Source organism: Dioscorea cayenensis, chromosome 10, assembly GCF_009730915.1.
Source record: "Dioscorea cayenensis subsp. rotundata cultivar TDr96_F1 chromosome 10, TDr96_F1_v2_PseudoChromosome.rev07_lg8_w22 25.fasta, whole genome shotgun sequence".
NCBI lineage: Eukaryota > Viridiplantae > Streptophyta > Magnoliopsida > Dioscoreales > Dioscoreaceae > Dioscorea > Dioscorea cayenensis.
The window spans coordinates 23224974-23252934 of NC_052480.1; the positions used below are offsets into that span (position 1 = coordinate 23224974).

The 27961-nt window shown below is 39.8% G+C and overlaps 3 protein-coding genes across 4 annotated transcripts; all 3 read left to right on the forward strand.

Moving 5' to 3' along the window:
• The first annotated feature begins 17122 nt into the window (after positions 1-17122).
• Positions 17123-18297, forward strand: LOC120270056 (inositol polyphosphate multikinase IPK2-like). Its single transcript, XM_039277055.1, has one exon. It carries the CDS (start codon positions 17127-17129, stop codon positions 18030-18032), a length of 906 nt encoding a protein of 301 aa, XP_039132989.1. The 5' UTR covers positions 17123-17126; the 3' UTR covers positions 18033-18297.
• Positions 18298-19002: 705 nt separating this feature from the next.
• LOC120270398 (germin-like protein 11-1) lies at positions 19003-21494 on the forward strand. Its single transcript, XM_039277390.1, has 5 exons — positions 19003-19036; positions 19149-19167; positions 19831-19897; positions 20075-20147; positions 20833-21494. Exons 1-5 carry the CDS (start codon positions 19003-19005, stop codon positions 21492-21494), a joined length of 855 nt encoding a protein of 284 aa, XP_039133324.1.
• Positions 21495-21739: 245 nt separating this feature from the next.
• LOC120270154 lies at positions 21740-26671 on the forward strand. 2 transcript variants are annotated; one of them, XR_005539581.1, is made up of 13 exons: positions 21740-21822; positions 21906-22049; positions 22332-22461; positions 22672-22802; positions 22906-23053; positions 23525-23703; positions 24025-24265; positions 24538-24636; positions 24706-24851; positions 25152-25259; positions 25475-25563; positions 25724-26237; positions 26394-26671. XR_005539581.1 is itself a non-coding variant. In XM_039277175.1 (12 exons), exons 1-12 carry the CDS (start codon positions 21754-21756, stop codon positions 26184-26186), a joined length of 1947 nt encoding a protein of 648 aa, XP_039133109.1. In that variant the 5' UTR covers positions 21740-21753; the 3' UTR covers positions 26187-26671. The 2 variants fall into 2 exon arrangements, 1 of the variants encoding a protein (XP_039133109.1); XM_039277175.1 differs by having other exon boundaries at positions 25724-26671.
• The last annotated feature ends 1290 nt before the right edge of the window (positions 26672-27961 follow it).

Consider the following 27961-nt stretch of genomic DNA (forward strand, 5'->3'; position numbering starts at 1 on the left):
TACATTATCAATTTTGTCAGACAACAGTAAACCCGTTCTCGATGAGATTTCTCAACAGCTCTCGCGAGAGCTCTCATGGCGCTAAGGATGGATTTGGTGGATATCGGCATCCTCGTGGTGGTTTTCGTGGTAGAATCTACAGAAACCCTCGGCTTATCATCCATCACTCCAGTTTTTCTCTCCCTCACCCGCAGAACCCGCCGGACTTTCCAATCTCTAAGGCCTCTTCGGTGCGAGAGGGGACCTCCTACACTGATGCAGCTCGGACTCCACCCACCACTGAGCCCCTTCCCCCTCCGTTACAGCCTCCCTTAAACAATGCCGTTCTCCGGAATCTGTTGAATTCTGCAACAAGTGTCTTAGATCCGGGCATTCGATCGAGGACTGCAGGCACCAACTCACTTGTAAACGTTGTTTTGGAGTGGGTCACTTTGCAATCCGTTTCCCACTCCGTATTCCCCCACCTCGATTTGACATCAAAAAACCCAGAGTTAGATCAAAGCTTACTTCACAGGGACACTCAACTGAACTTAAACCTCTCCTTCGAGTTCCTACCCGTTCTTCCCCGACCTCTCTCCGTGTGTCCCTGCCTATCACTGAAGCCATCTTAAAATCTAAAGAAGAACTCAAAAAGATGGTTATAATCAATGTCCTCTACGGTAATGCAAGCGTCCGTTCCCTTCATTCATCCCTCTCTCATTGCTTAAATCCTAATATTTGTGAGCATATTACTCCATTCAATAATGACTTCGTCCTCATGATGACATTTGCGAGAGATGCAGCAATGGTGCTGAACTCTCCCCTCGGCCCTTGTTGCATTAGTCTTGCCCATTGGACAGCGAAATTCGGCTCACATGCGGCCACGGCTGGTAATTATAACTGGATTTGGATCTCCAACCTTCCACTTCATTGCTGGAATTACTGGATTTGGCGACCTGATTTATGTTCAAAAGAAGGAACATATCTCTCTTGAATACCTCCGTACTCTGGTCAGACTCAAACCCTCGATAACCTTCCCGGTGGAGATCACTGTCGACGTCGGTGTTCATAGCTTTATTGTCAAACTGGAGGACGATGGTGCTCACGTCCTTCGCTCCAAGGTTATGCAAGGTCCGGTCCCAGCTCCTGCCCCGGCTTCTCACAACTTGGTTTATGTCCCCAAGCAACCCAAGGACAAAGAACCCTTTAATTCTCTTGTTGTTTCCTATAGTGGCGAAACCGTAGAGCACAGCTCCGTTCTCGGCCAACTAACGAGATCAATTGCCAGCGGATCTCAGGGAGCTGCTCTCCCTTCTCCTGCTGACCGAAAGTTTACCGGAAAGCCCAGGATTCCAGCGATGTCTCGGGAGTTTTCCGAGAAAGGCGACACTCTGTTGCCATGCAGTGGCAACGTAACGGATGGATGCTCCACAGCCATCGACTTGCCTCGGGATGAGAATTCCCCGATTATTTTTGGATCCATGCACCCGTCACTTGTGCCTCGGGATTGCCTCTCCCTGGATTCCCGCACTTTCCCTGTCTCTCAATCAATGTCTCGTGATGAGGATTCCCATAGATGCTCATCACATCGTGGTCAGGACATTGACTCTATTGTTTCATTTCATGATCTTGTGCCTCTAGATAAATATTCTCACACACCTCCATCCATAAAAGCTGATCTGCCTCGAGATACGCACACCCCTGATCCACCTTCAGATGTTGACTTAACTCCTCAAGATCATCAACACCCTGATACTGTTATTCCTCCTAATCCTAAGGATGCCTCGCCTCGTGATGATAACTTTGTTGCTTCTAAGCTTGTTCCCATTATTCCAACTCAGGATCTTCTATCGTCTCATGATGATCTTACTCAGAAGCCTACTGATCATGGGAATTTACCTACACACCTCAAACCTCTCCCCTCGTCAATCACTATCCCTGATGGATATAAATGGATTTTATTCATGGAGACTGGACCTTTGTCCCGTGCATTAATTCTGATAAATTTCATGCTCTTGACCCTACTCCACAGAACTCTCCACTAGAAGATCTCTCTGATGATGAACTTCTCGACTGGGGTGAAGATGAGGAAAACTTAGGAAACGACATGGTAGATGATGATCTTTTTCTTGATGACGATTGTCTCAACCTCTCTGAACAAGATCCACTACCTACGGATCTTGCTGAGGTCCAAATGACTGATGTCATCCCAGATTCCTCCACAACTGCCATTGCCCTTGAAGAAAATTTACCTAAAAATCCTCCCCCTGACACTAAGAAAATTAGAAGGAGTAACAGGCCCAAGAAACCTTCCGGGCGCTAGAATGAAGAAGTAGGGTTTATTCCCATTCCTCCACGATCCACCAAGAAAAAAATTCTTGAAGACCCAAGAGAAGGTACGCCTTTAATTGCCAATTATGTATTTTCTTCTTGGATTGATGCTCAGCTACTTAATTACAGTAATTCTTGTGGCATTAAATTCCTAGGCTCACCTTCGCATAAATCTAAATGTCTAGAAAAAATTCAATCTCTTGAAACTAAAAGAACTTCTAAGTCTCCACATTCCCCTGGATCTCCTTCGAGATCTAATACTAGAATTTACCTATTTTTCATGAAAATCTTATTCTAGAATGTTAGAGGTTTAGGCAAACCTTCTAAATGCCATCTTGTCAAGAAAATTATTTTGAACTCTTTTGCGGACATTGTTTGTTATCAAGAATCAAAATTACATGAAATTCATAATTCTCACTAGCGCTTAATTGGTGGCAATCGCATTATTTCCTTTGATTACCTGCCAGCTCAGGGCACTACGGGTGGTATTATTATTGCTTGGGATGGCTCTAAATTTCTTGGCAATTTAATCGATAAAGGATCATTCTCCATCTCCATTAGATTCACTAATCGACTCAATAACTCCACTTGGGCTTGCACTAGTGTTTATGGTCCAAATTCTCGCTCCATCAGACCTGAATTTTGGAATGAACTTCAATCTTTAAAAACCCTCATATTTATTCCTTGGGTTATCTGCGGTGACTTCAACACTATGTTTTCCTTTGATGACAAAAATAATGGGCTTTTTAATCCAAGCGACATAACCGCATCTCAAAGTCTCCTTAGTGATCTTGATCTTATTGATCCACCTATTAGTGGGCGAAGATTCACCTGGTCCAATGGTCAATCTAATCCTATCTGGGTTCGTCTTGACCGCTTTCTTCATTCCTATAATTGGATCACTTCTTTTCCCAGATCAACTCAATTTGTTCTCCCCAGATTTGGTTTTTATCATACACCCATTTGTCTTGAATTTGGTGACCATTTTAAAGGCTCCCGGCTTTTCAAATTTGAGAAATTCTGGTACATTGATCCCCACATTATTTCTCTTATTCAAGACTGGTGGATGGAAATTAGTCATGTTGGTTATGGAGCCTTTATTTTTTCTAAGAAATTAGCTCACCTGAAATCTAAACTTCGTCTTTGGTCCAAGAACACTTTTGGTGCCTCTAAACTTCTTAAAATCAGTCTGCTCTCCGAACTAAATTCTATTGAAACTACTAGTGAAAGTAGACCCCTTTCAGAGGGTGAATCCACGCGTCTCTCCCAAGTCCGCTCTGAACTTTTTACGATCCTTAATCAGGAGGAAATTTACTAGAAATAACGATCTAGAATCACCTGGCTCAGAGAAGGTGATTCTAACACAAAATTTTTTCATCGAGTTGTTAATGGTAGGAAAAACTTAAATCATATTTTCCGTATCCTTCACAACGATCATTGGTTTGATGACGTTGATCAAATTGGCAGGATTTTCACTGCACATTTCCCTTCCCTCTATGGAAGCCCCATCCCTAACAGATTCCTACTCGACTGGCATTTTCTCTTTGCTTATAAAGATAGAGTGGATCTTTCCGAGCTTGATAATCCTTTCACCCTTGATGAAATTAAGCAAGCTGTGTTCGACCTCAACCCTGATAAAACCCCAGGTCCAGATGGCTTTCCCATTCTCTTTTTCCAGAAACACTGGACCCTCCTTCAAGATTCCTTAGTTAAACTTTGTGGGGATTTTTTTGAGGGCTCCTTAAACTTAGAGCGTATTAACTGGATCAATATTGCTCTCATTGTGAAGAGTAACACCCCTGGAGATGTTGCGGACTATAGACCCATTAGTCTTATTAATTCTACCTTTAAAATTATATCTAAAATTCTTGCCAATTGACTTAGCACTATCATCAGTGCTCTTGTGGATGACTCTCAATCTGGCTTTATTAAAGGTAGATGCATTGCGGATAATATTGTTATTGCCCAAGAAATTATCTTTAACCTACAGAAACGGAAAACTCTCGTTTATGTCTTCAAAGTTGACTTTGCAAAAGCCTTCGACACTTTAGATTGGAACTTTCTCCTTGAAGTTCTGGTTGCCAGAGGCTTAATTTGGACCTAAATGGCTTTCTTGGGTCTATACTATCCTTAGTTCCGCCAAAGCTCAATTCATTATTAACAGGTCTACCCAGGGTTATGTTAGCTGTAAAAGAGGCTTGAGGCAAGGTGATCCATTATCTCCTCTACTCTTCGCTGTTGTCGCCGATGTCATAAGTGCTATGTTCTCTCATGCGATTAGATCCAAAGTTCTTATCGGTGTTCCACTAAATCAGTTGGTCAACATCTGTCATTTTCAATATGCTGATGACCTTCTAATCTTTTCTGTTGGAGGACAAGAAGACCTCCAAATCATCAAGCTAATTCTTTACCTTTTCGAGGGATCTTCTGATTTATCCATTAACTATTCGAAAGTTGTTTGTATTCTACAAATTATGGCTTCTAATCGCATCACTCCTCTGCTAGAATCCTAAAATGCTCTAGAAACTGCCTTCCCATCACTTATCTTGGGATTCCACTCTCTGGTCGGAGATTAAGACAGTTAGACTGGGCTAAGCTCATTGATATGGTTCTTGCTAGACTCACACCTTGAAAAGCAAATTACTTATCCCTTGGTGGTCGTCTTACTCTCATCAACTGTGTCCTTTCCACCATTTCAGTCTACTGGATGTCGGTTTTCAAACTTCCTATTTTGGTGCTTGATGAAATTGATAAAATCCAAAGAGATTTCCTTGGAAAGATCCTGATCTAGGCCCCAAAGGCATCAGTTTGATTGCCTGGAATAGGATCACGAGACCTTGTGACATGTGCGGCTGGGGAATTCTCAATCTTTTGGAATTTAATAAAGCTTTACTCAGAAAGTGGTTGTGGAAATTATCCTGTCATCCAAACAGTTGCTTGTCCAAAATCATTCAATCTAACTATTCCATCAGTGACCCAAAAGGGCTCTTGTATCATTCCCCACGTAGAAATAAATCTTTCTTTTGGGCAGGAGTGGTCTCCACTTTGCCTGCATTCCATTTCTGCCTTAACAAAACTATCAAATGTGGGTCTAACACTTTTTTTTGGCTTGATCGTTGGCATTCTGGGCTTCTGCTCAAAGACCTCTGGCCGCTTCTATTCTCTTAATGTACTTTTCCTTGTATTACTATCATACAATTTTCCCAATCTTGTAATAACCTGGAGACACTCTTCCCCTCTGTCCCTCCTAATTTGTTATCCTCACTTTTGGAAATTATCCCCGATTGTTCCCTTAATCATGACGATATTACTTGTTGGGCCCTAGAAAAAAAGTGGGAATTTCACAGTCAAATCTTTCTACAAATTCCTTATTGATGGTGGACCGCGAAGCTCGCATTATCCTCTCTTCTAGAAAACCCGCTGCCCAAGTAAAAATACTCTTTTCTGTTGGCTCGCTGAGGAAGACAAAATTTTTACTCTTGCAAATCTTTTCAAGAAAGGGTGTTTATCTCACAACACATTAGATACCTGTATTCTTTGTCATAATGCTACTGAAAATTTGAATCATCTTTTCCTCAACTGTGATTATTCTAAACGTATCTGGGACTTCTTTTCTCATGCCCTGACCTCTTTCCTTTCCCACAGTCAATTCCATCTCTTTGGAGCACCTGGCTAACAACCCTTAACTCTCAGCACCGATTACTTTGGGACCTCATCTCTCAAGCTGTTATTTGGAATATCTGGATAGAACAAAATACTCGTATTTTCCAAATGAATGCTTTACTGCACTACAATATTATTTCTAAAACTGCTAACATGCTTCTCTCTTGGTTTTTAATAGCTGCTGATAGACACCAGCAATCTCTCAATGAAGCCTCGCAAAAAATTAAGCGCTCTCTTAACTTCCTTAGCGCTAGAGAAGCCAATTCAGCTGGCGACACTTACCGCGGGACTGCACAGGAGTAGGCCCCCTGATCGTCCGTCTAAGCAGATTTGAGGTGCCAGACGACATCTTTCGTCTTCTTAGACTCTGCTACCCGTTTTTATTCCTTTTACTGTTGTTTACTTGTTCTCCCTCATCTCTGGTGAGAGATGTCTCCACCCATGTACTTTTTTTTTATTTTAATAAAATTATGGTTTATCCACACTTAATTTAAAAAAAAAAAATTGTCTAGTCTTGCCTTCACCAATAATGGGATTTAAGATCTATATATTTCATATTTTTATTCCGACAAATGTTATGTCTGTTTCTATGTAATTTGTTAAGTTAGTTGTGATTTTTTTATTATTTATTTTTAAAACTCTCAAATATACCACTAAAGAGAAAGAACAAGTGTAGTGTTGTTTTCATTGAGTTGAAGTTACTTTATTAATGTTGAAAGGCTTTCTAATTAAGAGAACAGTTTAAAAGTGCTAACGTTTTCAACTTTCAAGGCATGTGCTTTTCAACTGCTTCCACTTTTTTAACATGATAGGCATCTCTGTAGATCAGTTATGATCTTATTCACTTTTTCGAATACAATTACGTAGGGTTGGTTCATCACTGACTTCACAAAGAAAGTGATTTGTTAAGGGGATGAAGATAGGATCCTACACTCCTTCAAACAATATCAATGAAATTGGCAAACATGATAGTTGATTGAAAATATAAAATTTAAAGGACAATATTTGTTATTATGTACTTTGTTACCAAGTTGGTCATGAGTATTAACAATATGGCCAAAGGACATTTACTTCCGCCCCACTACGGAATACATTATTGTGGAAAGCTTAATACTTGGGTTTGAAATTGTTGAGGGTTTATAGTATAATTTTTGCACAAATGTGAGTGCGAGTTGGTTAGATGATCAATTTTTGGTGGTGTAAGCCCTTGACAGCATACGCATTTGTCACACTTGTTTTTTTTTTTTGATAATAGATTGTAAGCACCTCTCAACTGAAGGGTTTGTCAAAAGATAAACAGAAATAAAAGATGCATTAATTATGATGATTTATTAACCTCATAGAGATTTATTAATTCGATGAGATACCATACGGTGCAATAAAAAATTCACTATATACAGGTTAAAAAATTTTGCAAGAACCATATTGAACTAATAAATTTCTCTACTATGCAATCTTAAAAAGGAGAAATACAACTCCTTTCACATGGTATCTATCCAAATCTACTTAAATAGTATTGTGTATAATATCTGGTCCTTTAAACATAGTAGGTGAATATTACTATTACAGTGTAGTGTGGGATCGTGGGTTTTAACTCTACATTTATGCCTATTCACCCACTGCAGCGTGATGATCCGTTGTATTATGCAATTGTTATGGCACTTATCAAAATAATAATTATTGCGGTCAAAACATGAGCTATTTATGAAACTAATTTATTCATTTATTATTATTTTTAAAAGAGAAAATTACTGTTTACCCCTTGTCATTTTCAAAACTTCCCAAAAACTCCCTCTAACTTTTGCACACCCCGGACAACCCTCCGTTATATTTTACATTCCCTTTAACCCCCCGCCGGTAAGTTGAAGTGGGTCCATGATATGAAATTATTTTTTTGCCCTTGCAAAAGGAGGGAAAAATGGCGCTCAATCATATCATGTCCGAACTTTATGCATAGTTTTCCAATGCCTCCTGCTTGTTTTTTCTCAAACAAAGTTTAGAAGGCTCATATCTTGTTCTTCTTGTTCTTGTTCTTATTCTTGTTCTTCTTTTTCTTCTTCTCATTTGGTGTACTCAATTTTAGCTCTTCCGATTAAATTATGGAGAGTTTTTGTGCTATTGCTAGATACAAGAGGATCGAGTCGTAAGCGTCCGAGGACAGTGAGTTGCGTTTTAGCCATTGCCACCCTTCCGGTCCGCAAGTTGTGTTGTAGCCATTACCACGCTTCCAGTCACAATCGCAGATCGTGCAATATGTATATACTTCTTAGTATTGTTTAAATATTGAACTTTAGATTTAAATATATCTGTTATGGTTTAAATATTGGCTTCTATGTTTAAATTTGTTCTTTTATCGTTTAAACTGTATTTTTATCCGCTTAAAATATACAACGCGATGGTGGTAGCGGTCTCCAAACGTAATTAATGCACGCTCGGTTACCCACGCGTTTCCATTGCCGTCACACATAAAAATCGGAAGCCGAAGCGGCAGCAGGCTGTTGGATTTCACAGTATAAATGGGAAGGAAGAACCATTTCGTTGAACATACTCTACTGGCACAACCACTCCTCTTCCTCTTTCTCTTTTTCTTGTGTGATGGTCATCCTGTCGAGTCGAACATTTGGTGTTCACGACATTCGCTCCATTCAAACCACAGTTTTTAGATCATAGACTTTTTACAGGATGTGTCATGATTGTTTTCCTCTTGTCATCCCTAAACAGCCTGTAGGTGAAAACTTTCTTTTTCTTGCCCAAGTCGGAATGCTCCCCTTCTTGCTCTACTCTACGGGTAAGCAATGATGGAAGTGTGTTTCCGCCTTGGGTCAAGAAAAGAAAGTTTCACTTACAAATTGATTGCGGATGATTACCAGAAGAAGGTTCATCACATATCCTTTAAAAAGAACTTGATCTATAAAAAAATGTGGTATAACTGGAGCGAGTGTTGTGGACACCCTATTCAAAGGTGTACTTGATCTATAAAGTAATGACTGTCCGTGATGGTTACGTCGTGCGTTAAACGGAGAGTTTGAAGCTTAAACAGAGAATTTTTGTATTATTTTACATTCTATTTTTATCAGAGATTTGTATTTTAAGTGAAGGTCATTTGTAATTACGCTGATATTTAATAATAAAATGAATGTTGTATTGTATTATATTAAATGTATTTTTATCAAAGATTTGTATTTTAAGTACATTTCATTGTAATTGCGTTGATACTTCATAAGAAAATGTTAAACTGAGAAAATGAAATTTAAACAGAGAAAAATCAAGTTAAAGGGAGAAACTGATACTTAAACGTTTAAATATTTTTAACAAACAAACCTATTTGAGCATCACCTTGTGATAACTTTTCAAATTTAAACAGAGACATAACAATTTGAGAAACAAAGAACGGCATTGTAAACAATACAAACAGTTAAACAATAATCGATTTACTCTTTAAATAATAACAACGGTGTTTAAGAACATACATAAAGATGTTTAAACGGTTTACATATTATTTACATGATATAGACTTTAGTTAAAAAGTTAACCGTTATTTTAAACAATATATGTATCTGTTTAAATATAAAAAGCTTGACGTTTAAACAGAGACTCATGTTGAGGTGAGAACTTTCATTCGAGCGATGACAATATGTCTTCTTCGCGACATTGACATATATTTCCCTTTTTGCCCTTGGGATGGAGGGAAAAATACCGCCCAATCACATCACGTCTAGTCTATCCTCTATGCATACAACTGTGCACTTTTTTGTTTGTCTATCTGACTGTTGTTTGTTGTTTACATCTTCTTTTTTTTTCTTCTTCGTCTTCTTTTTGTTCTTCATTTCATTTGGTTTGTACGATTTGGTTTTCGGCCGATATATTATGGAGAATTTTTGCGGTATTGCTAGATTCAACGGGGAGGGAAGAGTGCTAATGTTCACGGCTCAGACTTCTTGGGAGTTGGTGTTATTTGAGATATGCGAGCGATGGGGTCTCGAAGTTTCCCTTGTCAGGGTGAAATTTATCACACCAGATGGATATAAAATGGTGTATTCGAGATATGTGAGCGATGGGGTCTCGAATGTGTCACGTGCACTCCATCTTCAAATGCAGTGTAGTTGATCTTGTTGTCGAGACAGACAATGTGCCATTGCGGAATCCTAATGAAAACGAGTTTTACTCGTTGTAAGTTCCTTTTCTTTTATTTGATCCAGTTGTATGGGTTCATTATTGTTTAAATATGTCAGTTACTGCTTAAGATATTGTACTATTTGTTTACGTTAATTGGTAACTGTTTAAGTATTTAATTTAACGTTTAAATATTGGCATTATCACTTAAATATTATATTCTCCGCTTAATATATTGATCTTTTCATTTGACTGAAGTGTTGGCAGGAATTCAGATTCTGCGAGTGCTCCCGTTCAATCCCATGGTGACCCTGACGGTGTGGGATGTCTTCCTTCCTCGTCAGATCATTCTGAAGTGCTGTCGTTGGATATTGGACAACGTTTTGACGGCGTTGAACATTTCAAGGACGTACTTCGAAATCATGCAATCAAACGGAATTTTGATTTCAAATTCATAAAGAACGAAAAACATCGGGTGACTGTGGAATGCGTTGCCGATGGTTGTCGTTGGCGCCTTCATGCTTCAAAAGAGTATAATAAAAATACTTTCAGAATCAAGACAATCAACCCGTCACACACTTGCGGTGGTGGCATAGGTTCGGCATCACATCCGAAAGCGTCCAAAAAATGGGTAACCGCACGAGTGATTCAGAAGCTCAAGGACCGGCCCTTGTACAAGGCCATCGACATCAGAAGGACATGTTGCGGGAACATGGTGTCCACATACCATACAAGCAGGCTTGGTTAGGAAAAGAGCATTCCCGGGTGGTACTCGACTCAGCAGTGACATCTCCGACTCACGATCGCTTGCTTTGGTATGTGGATAAGGTGGGTCGAGACAAATCTCGGCAGCTATGCGATCGTGGAAAGAGACGGTGATCGTTTTAAACGTGCATTCTTTTCTTTCAGGCGTGTATCGTGGGATTCAAGAGGGCTTGCGGGGTCAGCTCGCTTTCTCGATGGTACCCACCTCCTTGGAAAAATATCGGGGTACACTCACTGCGCCACAGGAAAGATGGAAACAATGGTTTTTCCACGCCGCCTTCGGTATAGTCGACAACGAGACCGATGCCAATTGGACTTGGTTCATATCTAAGTTAGGCGATGATTTATACGAGGAAGGAGATTATCATGAGATAATTACCTTCGTGTCAGACAGGTCGAATGGCCTTGTAAACGCAATTGCGAGAGTCTTCCCTTCTTCGCCACATGCATACTGTCTTCGACATTTGGAGGCCAATTTTATGAAAGCCAATGTCAGACTTGGAAAGACATTGAGGGAGGAGTGTTGGTCGATATGCTTCCGCATTGCGTGGGCATCCACGGCTAAAGATTTCGATGATACCGTGAGTGAACTTCAAGCCACATCACCCGAAGCTCATCACTGGTTGATTAATAAATCGGATATGGCACATTGGTCGAATTATCTCGCTCGGAGGTGATCGTTGGGGTGAGATGTATTCAAATGTCGCGGAGTCGCTCAACGCTTGGATCAAAGAAGCTCGCTCATTTACCGGGTGACGAAAAATGGTCGACTCCATAAGGTCTGCGAATGTTGATTTACACTTAACATTTAGTGTTACCCTTTAAACATTTTCAATATTTGTTTAATTAGACTTATCTGACTTTAAATATTAATCTTTTCGTTTAACTATTTACAATAATGTTTAAACATGTTTACGAATTATTTAACCATCACTGTCTTTGTTTAACGTTATTTGCCAAGTTTAAGTTGATGCGCATGTTATGTAATCGGCGTGAGCAAGCGAACAAATGGGAGACCTACTTATGCCCAGACATACATTCGAAGGTAGAGATAATTGTTGAGGATAGCCGAAATCTTCATGTTGGTCGTTGTGTCGATGATCGTTACGAAGTGATCGACCAGTGCAGCAACTCTGTAGATCTTGCCATCAGAACTTGTTCATGTCGAAGGTGGCAAGTTTATGGTATCCCTTGCAAACACGCTTGCGTTGCAATAATGCAGACAGACACCAACGTTCATCGATTTATTAGCGGCTACTTCACCGTCAACAATTACAAACTGGCGTATAAAGAAACTATATTCCCTATACCCGACGATGACAGGCCTTCAAACTGTGACGAGAAGGCAGCCTGGGCGTCCTAGACGAAAGAGGATCGAGTCACAAGAGTTTGATGTCCGCGAGTTACATTGCAGCCGCTGCCATGGATCCGGTCACAGTCGTAGATTTTGTAATGAAACTGTCGCCGACTAGGCATTGTAAATAAGCTGACTTCTAAAGAGAAACAATCTGAATTGATTGCCAATTTCTTATTCTTTACAGTGTTATCAGTTATTTAAACAGAGACAGTGTTATGTTAAACAGAGAACCTGTAATTTTAAATGTTTCAAACTGATATTTAAACGATAGATGGTAAAGTTAAATAATTAAATTGAAATGTAAACAATCACACTATAAATTAAACAATGAAATGAAACTGAATGGAATTTAACCTGCTTTACAATTGAAAACAAACAAAATTTACATTGACATATACAAGTCATGTTCTTCGAAAAAATGAAAACAATGAATTGAATTTGTCCTGGTTTACATTCGAAAACAAAATTGACGTTGACATATACAAGTTTTGTTCTGCGAAAACAAAATTTAACCTGCTTGGGACGACCCCGCTTTCTCATGGACGCCGGCTGCCCTTCCCTCCTTAAGTATGAGGGTAACATACTTTAATCTCATGTAAGGAAGGTCTGTCTGTGGTAACCGTAGCTTCTCACCCCAAAGTAATTGCTCGATAAACCGCATGACATAGACGGCGCAATCGACGCTTCCTTGTTTTTGCCGTGGGGTTTCCATGTCGTAAAGGAGTGGGTACTTTGCGGTCGCCGACTCGCCGAACTCCATATCGACAGCCGTGTCGAATAGTTTCCGTTGTCGAGATATGCAAGTTGAGATTAAAATACCGAATTAAATAACAAACACTATCAATCGGACATAATTAAAGAACTTACCATGTCCGACGCGTCTTTTTCATACCCCGCGCATGAAGAATAATGCATGTATTCTTGTTTGTCATTGTCAAAGATGACGACATGGAAGTGGCCATTCATTATTATCGGTAGGATGACAATTTGAACTTCATGCAAGCTGCGCACAGCATCTCCGATCATAGCCATAGTTGTCTCATGTGTGTCGTCCTGCTTTGACATAAACAGCGCCAACGGTCTTATGATGGAGGCGCGCTTCTTGTAGGGATATGGCACTTTGCTCAGCGACTTTTGTATTATGCATACAAAAGCGTCCATCACATCATTTGTGACCATCTCCTTCCCCTCAAGCAGAGTGTATAAATTGTACCGTGTGGTGCTGCAAGCGTCATTCTTCCACACAACAGTGCTGAGATTAAACGATAACAGATATAATTAGACCATATTCTAAATAGGTAAATGATATTATCAATGTTCAAATGATATTATAAATAATTAAACGTTAAGTAGAAAAATTAAACGATAACATATAAACATTTAAACACTATCAATAGAAAGTTAAACACTAGAAACAAAATTTAAACACTATCATGAAAACTTTAAACTTACCTGTCCATACGGCAGTTAAGGAAGATTCTCATCAACTCCTGCTCGTATTTGTTAAGACGAGATTGACCAACCCATTTTTTCTTCTTCGGAACGAAGATTTGCCGAGCCGTCTCGTCCCATTGTTGATTGGCCTTAATCATCTCTCGCGTTGCTCGGTCGGGGTCTTTATGGGGCACTGTCGTTGAGCCTTGACGGTGTTCAGCACCAGCCGCATCTTCCTTCGATGCGGGGACGACGGCGACAGCATCAACCGCAGACACATCCTTACGTGGTTGTTCTTGTTGTGGGATTGTGTCTGGCTTCGATGCGGGGACGACGGCGACAGCATCAACCGCAGACACATTCTTACATGGTTCTTGTTATTGTGGGATTGTGTCCTGCTTCGATGCGGTACTGATCGGCCACGCCACGGCCACGCAGCATGATTCAACGATCTTCCTCGTAGCCGCGGCAGCAGAGCATCATCGGGAGACAAACCCTTAGCTTGTTCTTGTTCTTCAGGGATTGTGTCCATCTTTGATGCCGCAATCTCGACGACCGGTTCCACCGGGTCAGGGATTTCGTTAACAAGAGAGTTAACGATCTTCTCAACCGCGGCAACGGCCACATCATCTACGATGTCCTCCACCGTCATGGCCATGTCATCAACGGCGACAGACTCAGTAACAGCATCAGCCGCCGATGGTTTTGCTATTGTTTCATCGTCAGCCGGCAGTGAAGACAGAGGCAGTATTGTTCTCCTCTTTTTTGCAAGTCTCTTCGAATGTGGCCGTCTTGGAATGGCCACCCCGATGATGTCATCGTTGTCAAATTCCGGCGCCTCGTTCGTCCCGGGTGCTTCAGTTCTTTGGAGGGACGGCGCAGTCGATTGTGAACGTCCTTCCAGAGCCTCAACACGAGCGACAAGCCGAGGAAACTCGGTCATCAATATCTGGCACGCCTGCATAAGAGTTGCAGTGACATCTTCGCCTAATGTCACCGGGGTCTGTCACGGTCGGAGGGGCTGCCATGGTCGGGGGGACTGTCATTGTCGTGGTAGTGGGGGTTGTTGCAATCTGGCGGGGTGGGGGAGGGCTTCTCCGACATCGAGGAATGCGTGCGCGTGGTGGGCTGGAAGTACGAGAACGGGGTTGAGCGCGCACGATAGAGGCTGCCCTCTCATCCTGCCTTCGAGCAAGTGGTTCCGGAGCAATAGCATCCATCCGTCAGTTGGCCCCAACAAATATTTCTTCTTCAACACTCACCGAAACCAGCTCAGGAAACTAACATATGTAAACCAAAGAATTTCAGCGAAATCATTCAGTTTAAACTATAACAACTAAATTTAAACATAGTTTTTATATATTAAACATTATAGAATTTATTTAAACGGAGAACAAACTATTTAAACCTTTATTAATAACTTTTAAACTGTAAATAATAATTTTAAACGCTAAACAAAATGTTTAAACATTAAAGACTTATGTTAAACATTGTCCATGATTTATTACCTCTTTTCCTTCGAGCGATGACAAGTTGGTTTCTACCGTCGCTTGCTTCCGGTAACTACTTTCACCGTAGCATAGCATCCTTGGGATCTTGCCGAATCAGACTTTCTTTCCCGTTCCGGTCAGCTCGTAAAACCATACGTTAAGCGCGACCGAGCACCCCTTAATATATCCTCGTGTTGGTCTTTTTCCCCAGACATCTATCTTGCACTCGAGCGTACGCATGTGGAATGTCCTCCATCGACCCACTTGCAGCCGCTCGCGCTCCATGCATATCGCCCCCATGGCGGGTAGATCATCGACATAATCAACGATCCAGTTCGGAACCGAGCATGATGTATTTGGGAAGAGGACTGTACCCATGAGGTACACGATCAGGAGTTTGACAAAATTTTCTTCTTCCCCCCTCTGTCGAATAAGTTGGAGAAGAGTGCTCTTGATGGAGTCTCTGTGTCTCTCATAGGTTTTTGATAAATACCTACCTTCGAACGCTGAGCGGGTTTTATTCTTCTTAAACACGACTGCGTCGCCATCACAACGCAGACCAAGAACGAGGGCCACATCTTGAGGCCTGAAACTCAGCAGGCTTTCCCCGATCCTGAATTTATTGGTGCGGCCATCGTACCTTTGCAATAGAGAATCAAGAAGGGCCCTCTCTTGGTAGATAGCTTCCAGTTCAATGAATGCTGCAAACGGTGTCCTTCGGATGATCTCCCAGTGTCGAGGGGTCATGTTATCTTTCAATTCAGCTAAGGTCTCCACTACCGGTGTCAAATAGCATCTCCCATTAACTAGGTTGACCGTCATAGTCAAAAGCCTGCGACAATAACAACACATTAAGCGGAAATATAAGATTTTAAACGGTAACCTTCAGTTCTTAAACAGAGATATCAATTGTTAAAGCAGAACTAGTTTATTAAAGCAGAGACAACAATACTTAAACGAGACAACAAAAATTTAAAGCTGTAACATCTCATTTGTTAAAGCGTAAAACCCTCATTTTTTTAAAAAGCGAAACCATATCAAATGAAAGGGGAAATGTACATTATAAATATTACATAAATCATAACAATCGAAAAAAACTATTTCGATAGTGTATACGATCGAAAGCGCAAAACAACACAAAAACCCTAGCCGAGAAATTACCCCTGCAGACTAACAAAAACCCCAAAGCAGAAATCCCCTGCAGACTTCAATATCTTCCAACAAAAAGCAGAGCACAAAACCAAACCGAAAAAAAATCTTTCTTTGTAATGTAGCAGCTAACATAAAACCATACTCAATACCTTAGTTTGCAAACCCGATGAAATGCCAACTACTTGCAGGGGGACTTGGAGGCTGCTACGTAGAGACAACTTTCGGAGACAGCTTGAAATGGTTTAACCGAAGACGCTAGTTGAGAAAAAAATAACTAAAAAGGCTCGATAGAATTCCTCTCTTGGGGTTACCCTACGGAAAAACCCCCCACTTCCTCTCATACCGCCGAAATGGCTGCAGTCACGACTCCCCATGCAAGGGCATTTTTGTCCATAAAATTTTAAAATCACTCCGTTGACATCCGTTACATGCTTTTGGGGGTTGAAAAACATGGAAATAAAAAGAAAGGGGTTTTTGGGGAGTGCAAAACTAATGGGGTGTTTTTGGCAATAATGCAAACTTAGAGGGTGTTTTTGGCAATTTCCACTTTTTAAAATTAATTTATTATTTATTTTTTTTTCAAATTAAGGTAATTGTGAAAATTTTTTTAATTGTTTAAAATTTAAGTTTTGAGGGATTTATTAACTACATTCTTTATATAATTATTATTATATATTGATAGCGGTGCCAAAACCATGGTTTATAGTTTATAGTTTATACTTTAAATTATAGTTTTTTAATTTTAAGATTTAAAGGGGTATTCATGCAAATATGACACTTTAAAAAGTATATATTTGGGTCAATAAACAAACTGGGGTTTTTATTTTAATATCTCGTCGGTGATGCTGAAGCCGCCGGAGCATCAGGTCGCCGGCCACCGGGCAAACGAGGGCCAACTCGGTCCGCTCATCGACGGAACCGGGCGCTTCTACAAGCCCCTTCAGTCCGATTCGCGCGGGGAGCACGAGGTCGCCTTCTACTCGTCCTTCTCCTCCGATCCTCGCGTGCCTTCCCACGTTCGAAGCTTCTTCCCTGGCTTCCATGGAACACAGCTCCTTCCCGCTTCGGATGGCTCCGGTCCTCGTCCACATCTTGTCCTCGATGACATCTTCTCCTCCATCCCCCGCCCATCCGTCATCGACCTCAAGATCGGCGCTTGCACCTGGCCCCCCAACTCGCCTGACAACTATTTGATGAAATGCCTGAGAAAAGATCAGGAGACCACTAGCCTCGTTCTTGGATTCCGAATCTCCGGCCTCCGAGTCGACTCAGCGTCCGGACTCTACAAGCCTGGCAAAAAGGATGTGAAGAACTACACCGCCGGCGATGTCAAGCGGGTATTGAAGAAGTTCGTGTCTTCCAACCCAGATTCGAGCTCTGATCCGGACTGCGCCTTTGCGGCAGTGGTCTATGGCGGGTCGGAAGGGGTGCTGGCGCAGTTGCTGGAGCTGAAGGCATGGTTTGAGGATCAAACTCTGTATCACTTCTTTTCGGTCTCGGTCTTGGTGGGCTATAGGAGGGATGAGGTCGGGAGTATGCGGCCATTGGTGAGGCTAGTGGATTTCTCGCATGTCGTTGAGGGAGATGGGGTTATCGATCATAACTTCCTCGGCGGGCTCTGCTCGCTAATCAAGTTTATATCGGAGATACTGATTGAACCAGATGAAAAGTTTAGCTCTGGAGGTTGCTTGGAGGAATCTAAGAGAACACCTCAATTGGGCGTTGAGAATGGAGTGCTTGAAGAGTAACGGGAGTTTGTTGTTCTTCCCCCTGATCATACGTTTGATGCTGATCTTGGTGAGCTTCTTCTGCTTCTTTTCATCGAGGAAAAAAAACGTTTCTTGAATTTTAAATTCTGTCCTGAATTGATACATATGGTGCAAAGGAGCTTCTTTGCCTCATAAACATTCTTTTTTTTTTTCTCTTGGACTATGCTCTGTTGTTCTGATTGAATGTTACTTCTCAATTATTAGCTGAGAACCAAATGAGATTGATTTCACATTGCTTTGCGCCTACTGTTGAGATTTGCATATCATGAGCATTTTATTTTTTCCTGTGTGTTTGGATTTTCAACTACAACTTGCATTCTTGTGTGGATTTGAAATCTCTAGCCATCACCAACTAATCAACTATTGCGGACAGGATCTGTATATTGACCTTTCTTTGGTCGGGCTTCAATTAGCATATCTAAATTGTTATTGTCTTGTAAAAGGCTTTTTGAAGCTAATTTCGAGATTGTTACCAATAGAAAACCTATATGTTTGAGTATTGAACATAATCTATGCAAACATGGTGACCTTATGATCACTCTCAGTTATATTGGAATTCTTGCCTAGGTAAGCTTTTGCAGTTGAGATCATTGTTTTTACATGAAGATCTAATGCATGATCATGGTGATTGCTGTAATCAAAACTACATCTTCGATCCATTGGACAAAATCATGAAATTTTAACTCTTTCCCTTCCTGAGTTGGCAAATTTTCTCTTGCAAATAGATTTGCTAAAGACCTCGTGAATACTATTTTCCAACTCTCAGATCATGAAATTTGTTTGTAAGAACTGGTTGTTATGGGCCTTTTTTTCTTGAAGAAACCGTGCTTATTCAAAGGAGATAAGATGAAACCCAAAACAAATGGAATAGTCGCTTTCGTAGCTATAAATTAAGACAGATGAATTTAGTTGTTAGGACTTCGAAGAAATTCACAAGATATACTTTGTGATGGGCAGAGCTTTTGCAAGCTGGAATATCCATGGTTAGTCAGATGATGCAGCATAATCTGTTCTCCATTTTTTTGCGGTTCTCTTTTTGTTGTCCTCTCTCTGAAGTTTTATCTTTGACTTCCTTTTGCAGTCTGTATCTTTTAGGCACACCACTGTTGACAGCGTAAGAGATTGACCAGACTTGTATATGGTTGTCTTTCATTTATCTCTTGACGCAATCAGTTTCATCAAATAGAGAGAGAGAGAGAGAGAGAGAGATTTCTCATTGGTTTAAGCTAATGTTGAATAATTACTGTTGGAGTTCTAATTGTCCAAGTAGGTATCATATACAGATTTTTTAGCATAGTTGCTTGAAAAGCTGTATGGGATTCAAGCAACAATACTTGATATATTATTGTTTGTTTATATTTTTTTTTTCAAGTTTATTTGGTCGTGGGGTAATTACAAGTTAATGGGAATTTATGGGAGGTATTCACTGCTTTTGGGCTAAAACTCCCATATTCCACAATACATGTGGAGGTTTGATGGGAGCTTCCTTCATAGGGATGCTCTACATATGAGTATGAACAGAATGGAATTGAATCTCAGGATCTGGTTAACAAAAGTCTAATATTAGGTGGAGACATAATGCAGGTCAGAGTATGTGTTCAAGTGGTGCTTTGCTTTTTATATACAAATTCCTAAGTTATTTCCTTCAATGATAATTTTACAGTAGTGAATTGGCGTTGCGGAGATCCTGGATCCATTTATGCAAGTTTAGTTGGTTGATGGGGGTAGATACAGGAGTTACAATGATGGTTTGTTAATATTAAATTTGTACTTGTAGAGACATAATTGATGCCATGTTATGTGTCATGACTATGGTGCTTCATAGAATTCAGCTCCTTGCGCAGGTCCTAGATTCAAATTCAATGCCGTGGAGCTTTTTGGATATAAAGTATGTTTGATCTTTTTGCAATAGTCACTTTCTATTTACCTTATTCTTTGCTGTGGAAATCTAAAAGACTGATCTGTGTTATGCAATGGATATAGTTGTTTCTGCTTTGTATTGTTATTTTCTCTTTTGACAGCAACATTTCACTTTTTTACATGGTTGGATTGGATTGGATCGGATTGGATTGGATCTTTCTAATACATTTACAAGTATGGTAAGCTGCATTTGTTCTTATCGTTTTTGGTATGAGATGGAGCTTATTCATTCTTAATGCATTTGTTGTGCACACACTTATACCTATCAAACAACTGAAGATGAAATTCTAAAATTCATGCTGAACTTTGCTCTTTTATTTTGTTTGGACTTTGTATTCCTGTATTACAGTCTGTTAGAAGAGTGCAAAAATTTGTATCTATTGTTTTGTTTATTCATACTTATTTCTTTCCCTCACAAAGTATGAGAGTAATAAGATATTTTTTACTTTTTCGTTTTGCAAAATGTGAATAAATCAACCTTCAACTTTTCAATCTGACTTTCTAGAGAGAGAGAGAGAGAGAGAGAGAGAGAGAGAGAGAGAGAGTAAAATAACAACTCTTTCTGTAACAAAGGAAGGTTGTTCATAACATGTTTGTTTATTTACAGAGCAGCAATTTTCATGGAAATCAACATTACTGATGTGTTGATCTCAATACATTTCCTCTAAGCAATGCTCTACTTATGCCATAATCCAAAGCAAACCTGGTTCAGCAGTGAACTTAAAGAAACAAATTATGAAAACATTAAAATCTATTTTTATATATAAATACATACACACTCCCTTAATTAATCATGAGACATGCACTGAAGAAGCTAGATCCATAAAAATGTCAGGAATAATAATAATATCACTGGCAGTACTACTCCTCATCCTCTGTAACTCAAGTCCATCAAGTTTAGCAGACAACAACCCACTCCAAGACCTCTGCCCAACAACATCCTCCACTCCCAATCCCATCTTCTTAAACGGTTATCTCTGCAAGAACCCAACCACAATCACAGCATCCGACTTCAAGACATCCAAAATCAACCACCCTGGAAACACCGACAACTACGCCCGTTCCTCAACCGACATCCTCACACCCATCGAGTTCCCTGGACTCAACACGATGGGTCTCTCCATATCGCGCACGGACATGGCCATGGATGGCGCCGTGTTACCTCACTACCACCCACGCGCCACTGAAATCCTCTTCGTTTCGCTCGGCACCGTCATTGTGGGTTTCGGCGATAGCAAAGGGCGTCTTTTCTTGAAAACACTCAGAGAGGGTGATGTGTTCTTGGTCCCGCGCGCTTTGCCGCATTTTTGTGTTAATGCTGGGTACGGGCTGGCTACCTTTTTCTCGGCGCTTAATAGCCAGAACCCAGGCTTTGTCAGCCTTGTTGGCAACCTTTACTCTTCGTCCAATGATGCTGTCATGCTGCCCAGGTTGCTCTCTCTCAGGACAAACTTCGCTGTGGACTCTACTAGTACTAACTACACTACAACCACTGCTTCCTTCTTTGATTTCTTCACATAATTTGTTCCATAAAACACACTATTTGTTATAATATAATAATACGATGATGATGGTGATGAATTGATGATGATGAATACGTTATGTAGCGTTTATTACACACGATATGATCCTAGCCGCTCATCAGCTTTCCCAACATGATGAGTGGCAGCGATATGAGAACGCTTGCGTGTGACGTTTTCTCTCTCTCTCTCTATATATATATATACATGTATGATTTTCGAAATTCAAATCTCCGAGCGAGAGGGAGAGAGAGCGGAAAATGGCGGTGCTCTGTTTCGTGCTTGATCTCCGGAGTTTATTGCCTCCAATTCTTCGAGATTTGAAGGAGGTGGTGTTTTAGATCTATTGATCATGGGTTTGGTATTGGTTTTTCATTTTGGGATTTATTTGATGTTTTCTGGTGGTGAATAGGCATTGGTTCAGCTTGGAAATCTCTATGTGGCTTCATGTGGGAGAGGGGAGAGGGAGAGATCGATGAGCGGGAGGCCGATCCTCCTAGATCGGATGGGTTTGTGCTACATTCGTGGGAGCAAAACCCCATCGTCTTCCCCTGAGGTTCCTTTTTGTTTTAATTCTTTCAGCGTTTATACTGTTCTTCTCTTTGATTTTCTAGATTTTCTCTACATGAAGAGAGTTTGAGCAATGAGAGCATGTTGATTTGAATGCTGGAATCATTTACATTTGATTATTTGAAAGAAATTTCCTGCTATGTGATTTGTGCATTGAATTGGTAGTTGGAATTGCACGATTTGCAGAAAGAGAAGAACATTTTGGATTAGATTTTTATCCATTAATGTTCTTCTCCTTTTGTACTGATTGCATAATGAAATTCAACAGCTGAAGATAGTGTATAGACCTGCTGAAATTTTCAATCTCCGTGATTTCCATCATGCTGTCAACAGCTTGCCATTGGACTGCTTTCTTCCTGACTTGGTTGATTCAATAGCTATGGCAAGTGAAAATCAAGGTAACCATGACATAATGCACCATTCTTGTAACGCCATCTTCTGTCCGGCTATGAAACATATCTACATGACCACTGCATTGAGAAAACCTATTTATTTGATATTGAGAAGATTCTAAAATAAAAATAAGGCAAGCAGGGGTTTGGCTACACTAAAATGAGAATGGCCCACGTTGGCTTTGGTTTCGTTCTAATTTATATTTGTCCTCACAGAGTTGACTCTTGCAAGCCTTCTCAGCGATAAAGCATTGTACTCATGGGGCGGTGACTCTGTTTCAAAGAAAGTAATTGTGGTCGGCTCCATTGCATTTAAAAACAATGAAGCTCTTCATGAATCTCTTATGGTATGATATTGATTTTTCACAAGACTTTAAAATGTGTAGAGTCTCTAACTTTATACCAGTCTAGAGTTGTCAGGCTTTGTCTCTGACTCCTATAATGAAATAGCATGCTGCAGATAGATGTGTTGCTGTGGAGTTCGTGTTATTGGATCATGAAGAAACAAATGCACCCCACATTATGCTTGAGAAGCTTAAGGAATTCACTTGTAGCATTAATGACCTGGAGAATTGTGTCCTAAGGAAGTATCTTCCTGGTGAGAAAACTATTAAGTATTAACAAAGACAGTGACATCTTATTCGACAGATTTACAGTAGTTTTATAATCTTACAATGTCAATTGCATTTTTAGTTTTTTACTTCCCTGCATGCGCATAGTTTGTAAGCTGGCAAGGTTTAAAAAATGGAATCAGAATGATATTCTTTGTCCTGGAGAGCCTATACTAGGCTAAGCATGTTTATGAGTCATTTAAAATTGGCCAGGCTCTTTTAATAGAGTTCACTTGCATGCTAACAGCTAACTAGCATGCCAGCTAAGTGATCTATTGATTTATTTATTTTTATCAACAAAACTGATTATTTCCAAAATCACAGTGAAATCCAGGAAGGTAGAAATAAGATTACATGCCTGTGTGCTTAGTTAATAATCTTAAAATGAAGCCTCTTGTGTTTTCTTGGTAGCCTCTGTTTCTCTTATAAACCACACATGAATAATTTTAAAATTGCAGATGCTTTGATCTTGGGTGGCCTTGTAAGACGGTGGCTTCAAGAACTAAGGAATGATACGGAAGAACCTCTGCAGGCCATTTTTAGTTTCAAAGATTACCTTGTGGGTTCTAGAAACCAAATCATCTGTAATCTATTCTCCTCCACTAATCAGATCATTGATGGCTTTAAACCTTGTCAGGTAAATTAGCATGTCATCTGTGGTGTCAGGTTCACTATTCCAGTAAATATCATTCAATTTGCTAGGCTTTTGAAATTAGTTTGCGCAAGAGAACTCTTCATCTAGCTTCTCTATGTGGTGATTCTATATCAAGATCGTTTTAAGCAACACCCTTTAAAGTATCATGTTATAGAATATAGGTAAATAAATAATTGTAACTCCTTCAGCACTGTACCTTGAAGTTTGAAGGAATCATCCTCTTCTATGCAATTAAGTCATTCCTAATTGAAATTACGCAGCCTTCCATTTGAAATCATGCTTATGCGCAGAAAGTTCTGATAGGTTTGCAGGTGCCATGGTCATCCTCTCGATGGTTATGTCAGTAATAGGACAAAAAGTTCTTGTTGTCCTGTTACAAGAAATGAGCTTGGGCCATCAGATTTGGTTGAGAATGCAGTAAGGGTTGGAGAAGAAACTATCTTATTTTTGCCCTCCTTTGATTTCTCTACAAATCTCCGGCAGATTTCTGCTCCTATAATTTTCAATGTTGTTGAGCGCACCAGCTTGACCTCCCTAAATGAAGGTACAATTTGATCGACGCAAACATTATTTCTTTCATTTAGAGCATGTGAAATTTGGCCACAGCATAAGCCTTTACTTGTATAGGTAACACAGCAAATTGATTATTACAACTATTTTCATTAACATGTATTTAAAGATTGTCTGTCTGGTTACATGTAGAAAGGAAATCAACGCATTCTTAAAAATGAAAAACATGGAACTTTTTCAACGTACCTTGTTAGATAAATTAGCAGGAACTACATGTTATATCAGGAAGCTCCTTTCTGTGAACAGGTGTGACAGTAGGGACATCCTTTATAGTTACTCCAGTTGCTCCTCACGAAATGGAAGCTGTTTCGGATGACTGTGCTGAGTCTGAGCTGAACATTCAATGCAAGAAGTTTTTAATTATGCTTTGTTAATAGTTTAAATTTCTTTGAATCTCTTCTCTGCTTAATGTAGCTTTTCACGTGCTGTGTGGAGCTCTTTTCCATCTTGATCAAGGGTTGGTTTGTTCTTCAACTTGTAATACGGAGACTATGAAGGATGGAACACTTCAATCCTTCTATATTCTTCAGCCTTCAGATAGAGGACCAATGCTTTTGAGGGTAATATCCTCTAATTTCTGCTGGTATAGTGGATTGATTTTCTGGCGTATGGTTTTTAAAACAGCAAGGTTCTCTGGATGACCATGGATGTGATGAAAACCATCTGAGCTAAAAAATGCTTGTGTCTTAAGTGATTCTGTTTGCTTATGTTGTAATACAAATAAAAACGCGCTTGATTGGTTTGCTATATTTAACTAAATTTAAAATTAAAAAAAAAAATTGGTTCTTTGTTTGGTTGTTCCTTGTTTTTGGTTTACTTAGATAATTTGTTCACTGCAATTTTGACTGATTGAACTGCAGAGGCTTGCTGGATCTGAAGAAGTTTTACCACTACCTGAATTTAGTCAATTGAAAGATGTGGTGATACCAGAGGAGATTGCAAACTCTATCCAAGCATCATTATCAAAGGTGCAAAGTTGTTGTTGTTGTTGTTTTTGCTTTTGAACTTTGTTGCAAATGCTTACAAATGTTAGCACTAATATGACTGCCTGTAATTGCAATGAGCACTAGCATATGACTCCTTTATTATTTTTCCTCCTTGAAACTGATGTTCAACGCGTTCACGGCTCATTTATCCACCTGCTATATGCTGACATGTTGCATGGGATCATGGTTCTTTTCAGATTGACCAAAGAGACTATAATCCTCTTCAGCATGATAGAGGTCTCCATTCAGGGCTAAACAGGCTTGTAAAGGAAAGCTTGCAATTTGGGTAAGTGACGCCTTATTATTTCTTGTGATGCCCATTATTAGAACCCAGAAAAGAATTTTGTAGGTTATGAGAATTCTTTGATACTTCAAATTTAGAATCTAACAGTGAGATATAACATCTTCTTAAACCGCTGCTGAATTCTATGCAATTTGATTGTCAGATCTATCCATTATCCCCTTCAAGTTGAGACAAGTCCTAGAGCCGAACACCCTTCTCTTAATAAAGGGCCCCTTACACGACAGTCCTTGATTGGCCAAGGTTCTGTTCCAGAGATACATCCAAACCAAAATAAAGAAGAAAATGCCTCTACATGTTTTACAGAAGAGTGGGAAGAGCTACTTGTCATTGATGAAATGAATGATAACTTTTCTCCTTCCAGCTTATCCAAACCAAAGGTCCAAAATTGCACCATGCAAGTTCAGACAAAACCTTTAGATGACAAAACTTGGCGAATTTTGGAGAGACTGGAGGCCCCAAAGCAACAAAAACCAGATGCAAATTCACCATTAATCTCTGGTAATTTGATAAGTGGACCAATTAAAAAGCCTCTACTCCCGTTAAAATCAAAGTCAAGCCCACCATTGAAGCCCAATTTCCAGAGACCGAAAAGGAAGCAAAGGTAGGGTATAAGGCGCTTGATAACGGAGCTAGGTCATTAGCAGAATTGTCAACAGGTATGTTTTTCGTTTTTGTACATTCACCTGGTTAATCATGCTTACTTATCAATTACCTGTGCATGCACACACATACAGAAACACATACACATGCATAGATGTTATCACACAGAGCGTTATGTAGTGAAAATCCCTTATATTACTGAACTCAATCAGTGCCACTGGCGTCTATGCTTACTCTGTTCAAACTGGGAAAAAACTTTAAGTCCTTTCCACACTTGAGATTCTTGTTAGATTAAGCGGTTCACAGTTGGTTGCATGCCTGGTGTTGCAGAAAAGCAAGTACATGTAAACCCTTATAATGTTCTGTGACTGAATGAAGATTGTACTGGGCCATCTTTGGGAGGGCATTCATTCGTATGAATGACTGTTGCAAGTTGTGTTTGACTTTAGTTGATTTTATGTCAAACAATAAATAAATCTGAATCTTAGCATGCCTTGTTTTTTTCCAAATCATATGCATGATCTCTATGTTTGGAACGTTTACTATTCTTGCTGAACTGATGTTAGTGATCAGGCATGAAATAGTAGATCTTGCAGGAATTCAGTGCTATGTGTGCAACTCTTTGAGATTGTGACTTAGTTCAATTTAGGGCCCATTAGTTTCACCGGAAGTGTGAGTGGCAATGGTTAGTGGCTGAAGTGGGTTGGTTTTCTTTCCCTTTAATTGTTCATTTCACCGTAAATGAACAAGTGATTCTTTCTTCACTTCACTGAGTTCATATTGTTTGAATTCAGCTCCTTAGTTCTGACCTATCATAGCCTGATATGTGTCATTAGTTTTTTTTAAAATATATGTTAGACTGTAATAGGCTAAAACTAGAAAATACCATGGTTCTCGAACTGAGCAATATGAACTCCACTCCACTTCCCTCCTTTATTTTTAATTAATAGCCACTCCAGTATTTTTTGTAAGTAAAGTGGAGAAAAAAAAATTGAATAATATATAATTTCACCTGCTTCCATTCCTCTCAAACATCCCGATCTCATTGGAGGTATAATGAAACTGTGGATCACTTTGGGGTCTTTCCATTTTTTTGTCAAAATGAGCACATAAAGTGTTTTTTTTTAAAAAAAAAAAAAAAAACTTTTTAACCACTCTAAATAGGTGGGATTTTCGCTTACTTATTCACTTCTTGACATTTCCGGAGGATCATGTAAATTCAGGCAAGTTTGAAATCAGTTCACATTTCAAGAGCCAGACGGATGCTATCTACATTACATCATTAAAGGTGACATCCTGGTAATTAAGACTAGTGTCATCTGTCCTCTTGCTTTTTGGTATTGTTTTTCCCCCTTAGGCCAAATGTCTATCATGGTTCTTTAGTGGGTCTTTGGTTTGTTGACATTGAAGTGGAATGTGGAGCCGTGGCACGCACATCTTGTCATGGTTACTGCTCTACAGCTGATAAGCATGTGCGTCGTTGAGAGCCACTCCGGAGTGTCACTGACTCAACTAGGTTGGTTTTGATTCACAATGGTGGCATGTAAAGGTAACAACACTCACATGCATTTCTTATCTAGAAGAAGTGATACAACGCCAACCACTCGCTGAGTCGTTCGTACTCAAAACAGGAGTGGTGGGACGAGTGAGAGGGAATCTTTTGTCCTGCTCTTTTCATTGATGGATTCTTTAGCCACGTTCCATGTGAATCAGAAGCAATGTCATTTATATGATTTTTAAATAATTAAAATTTTTTGTTTTAATATATATATATATATAT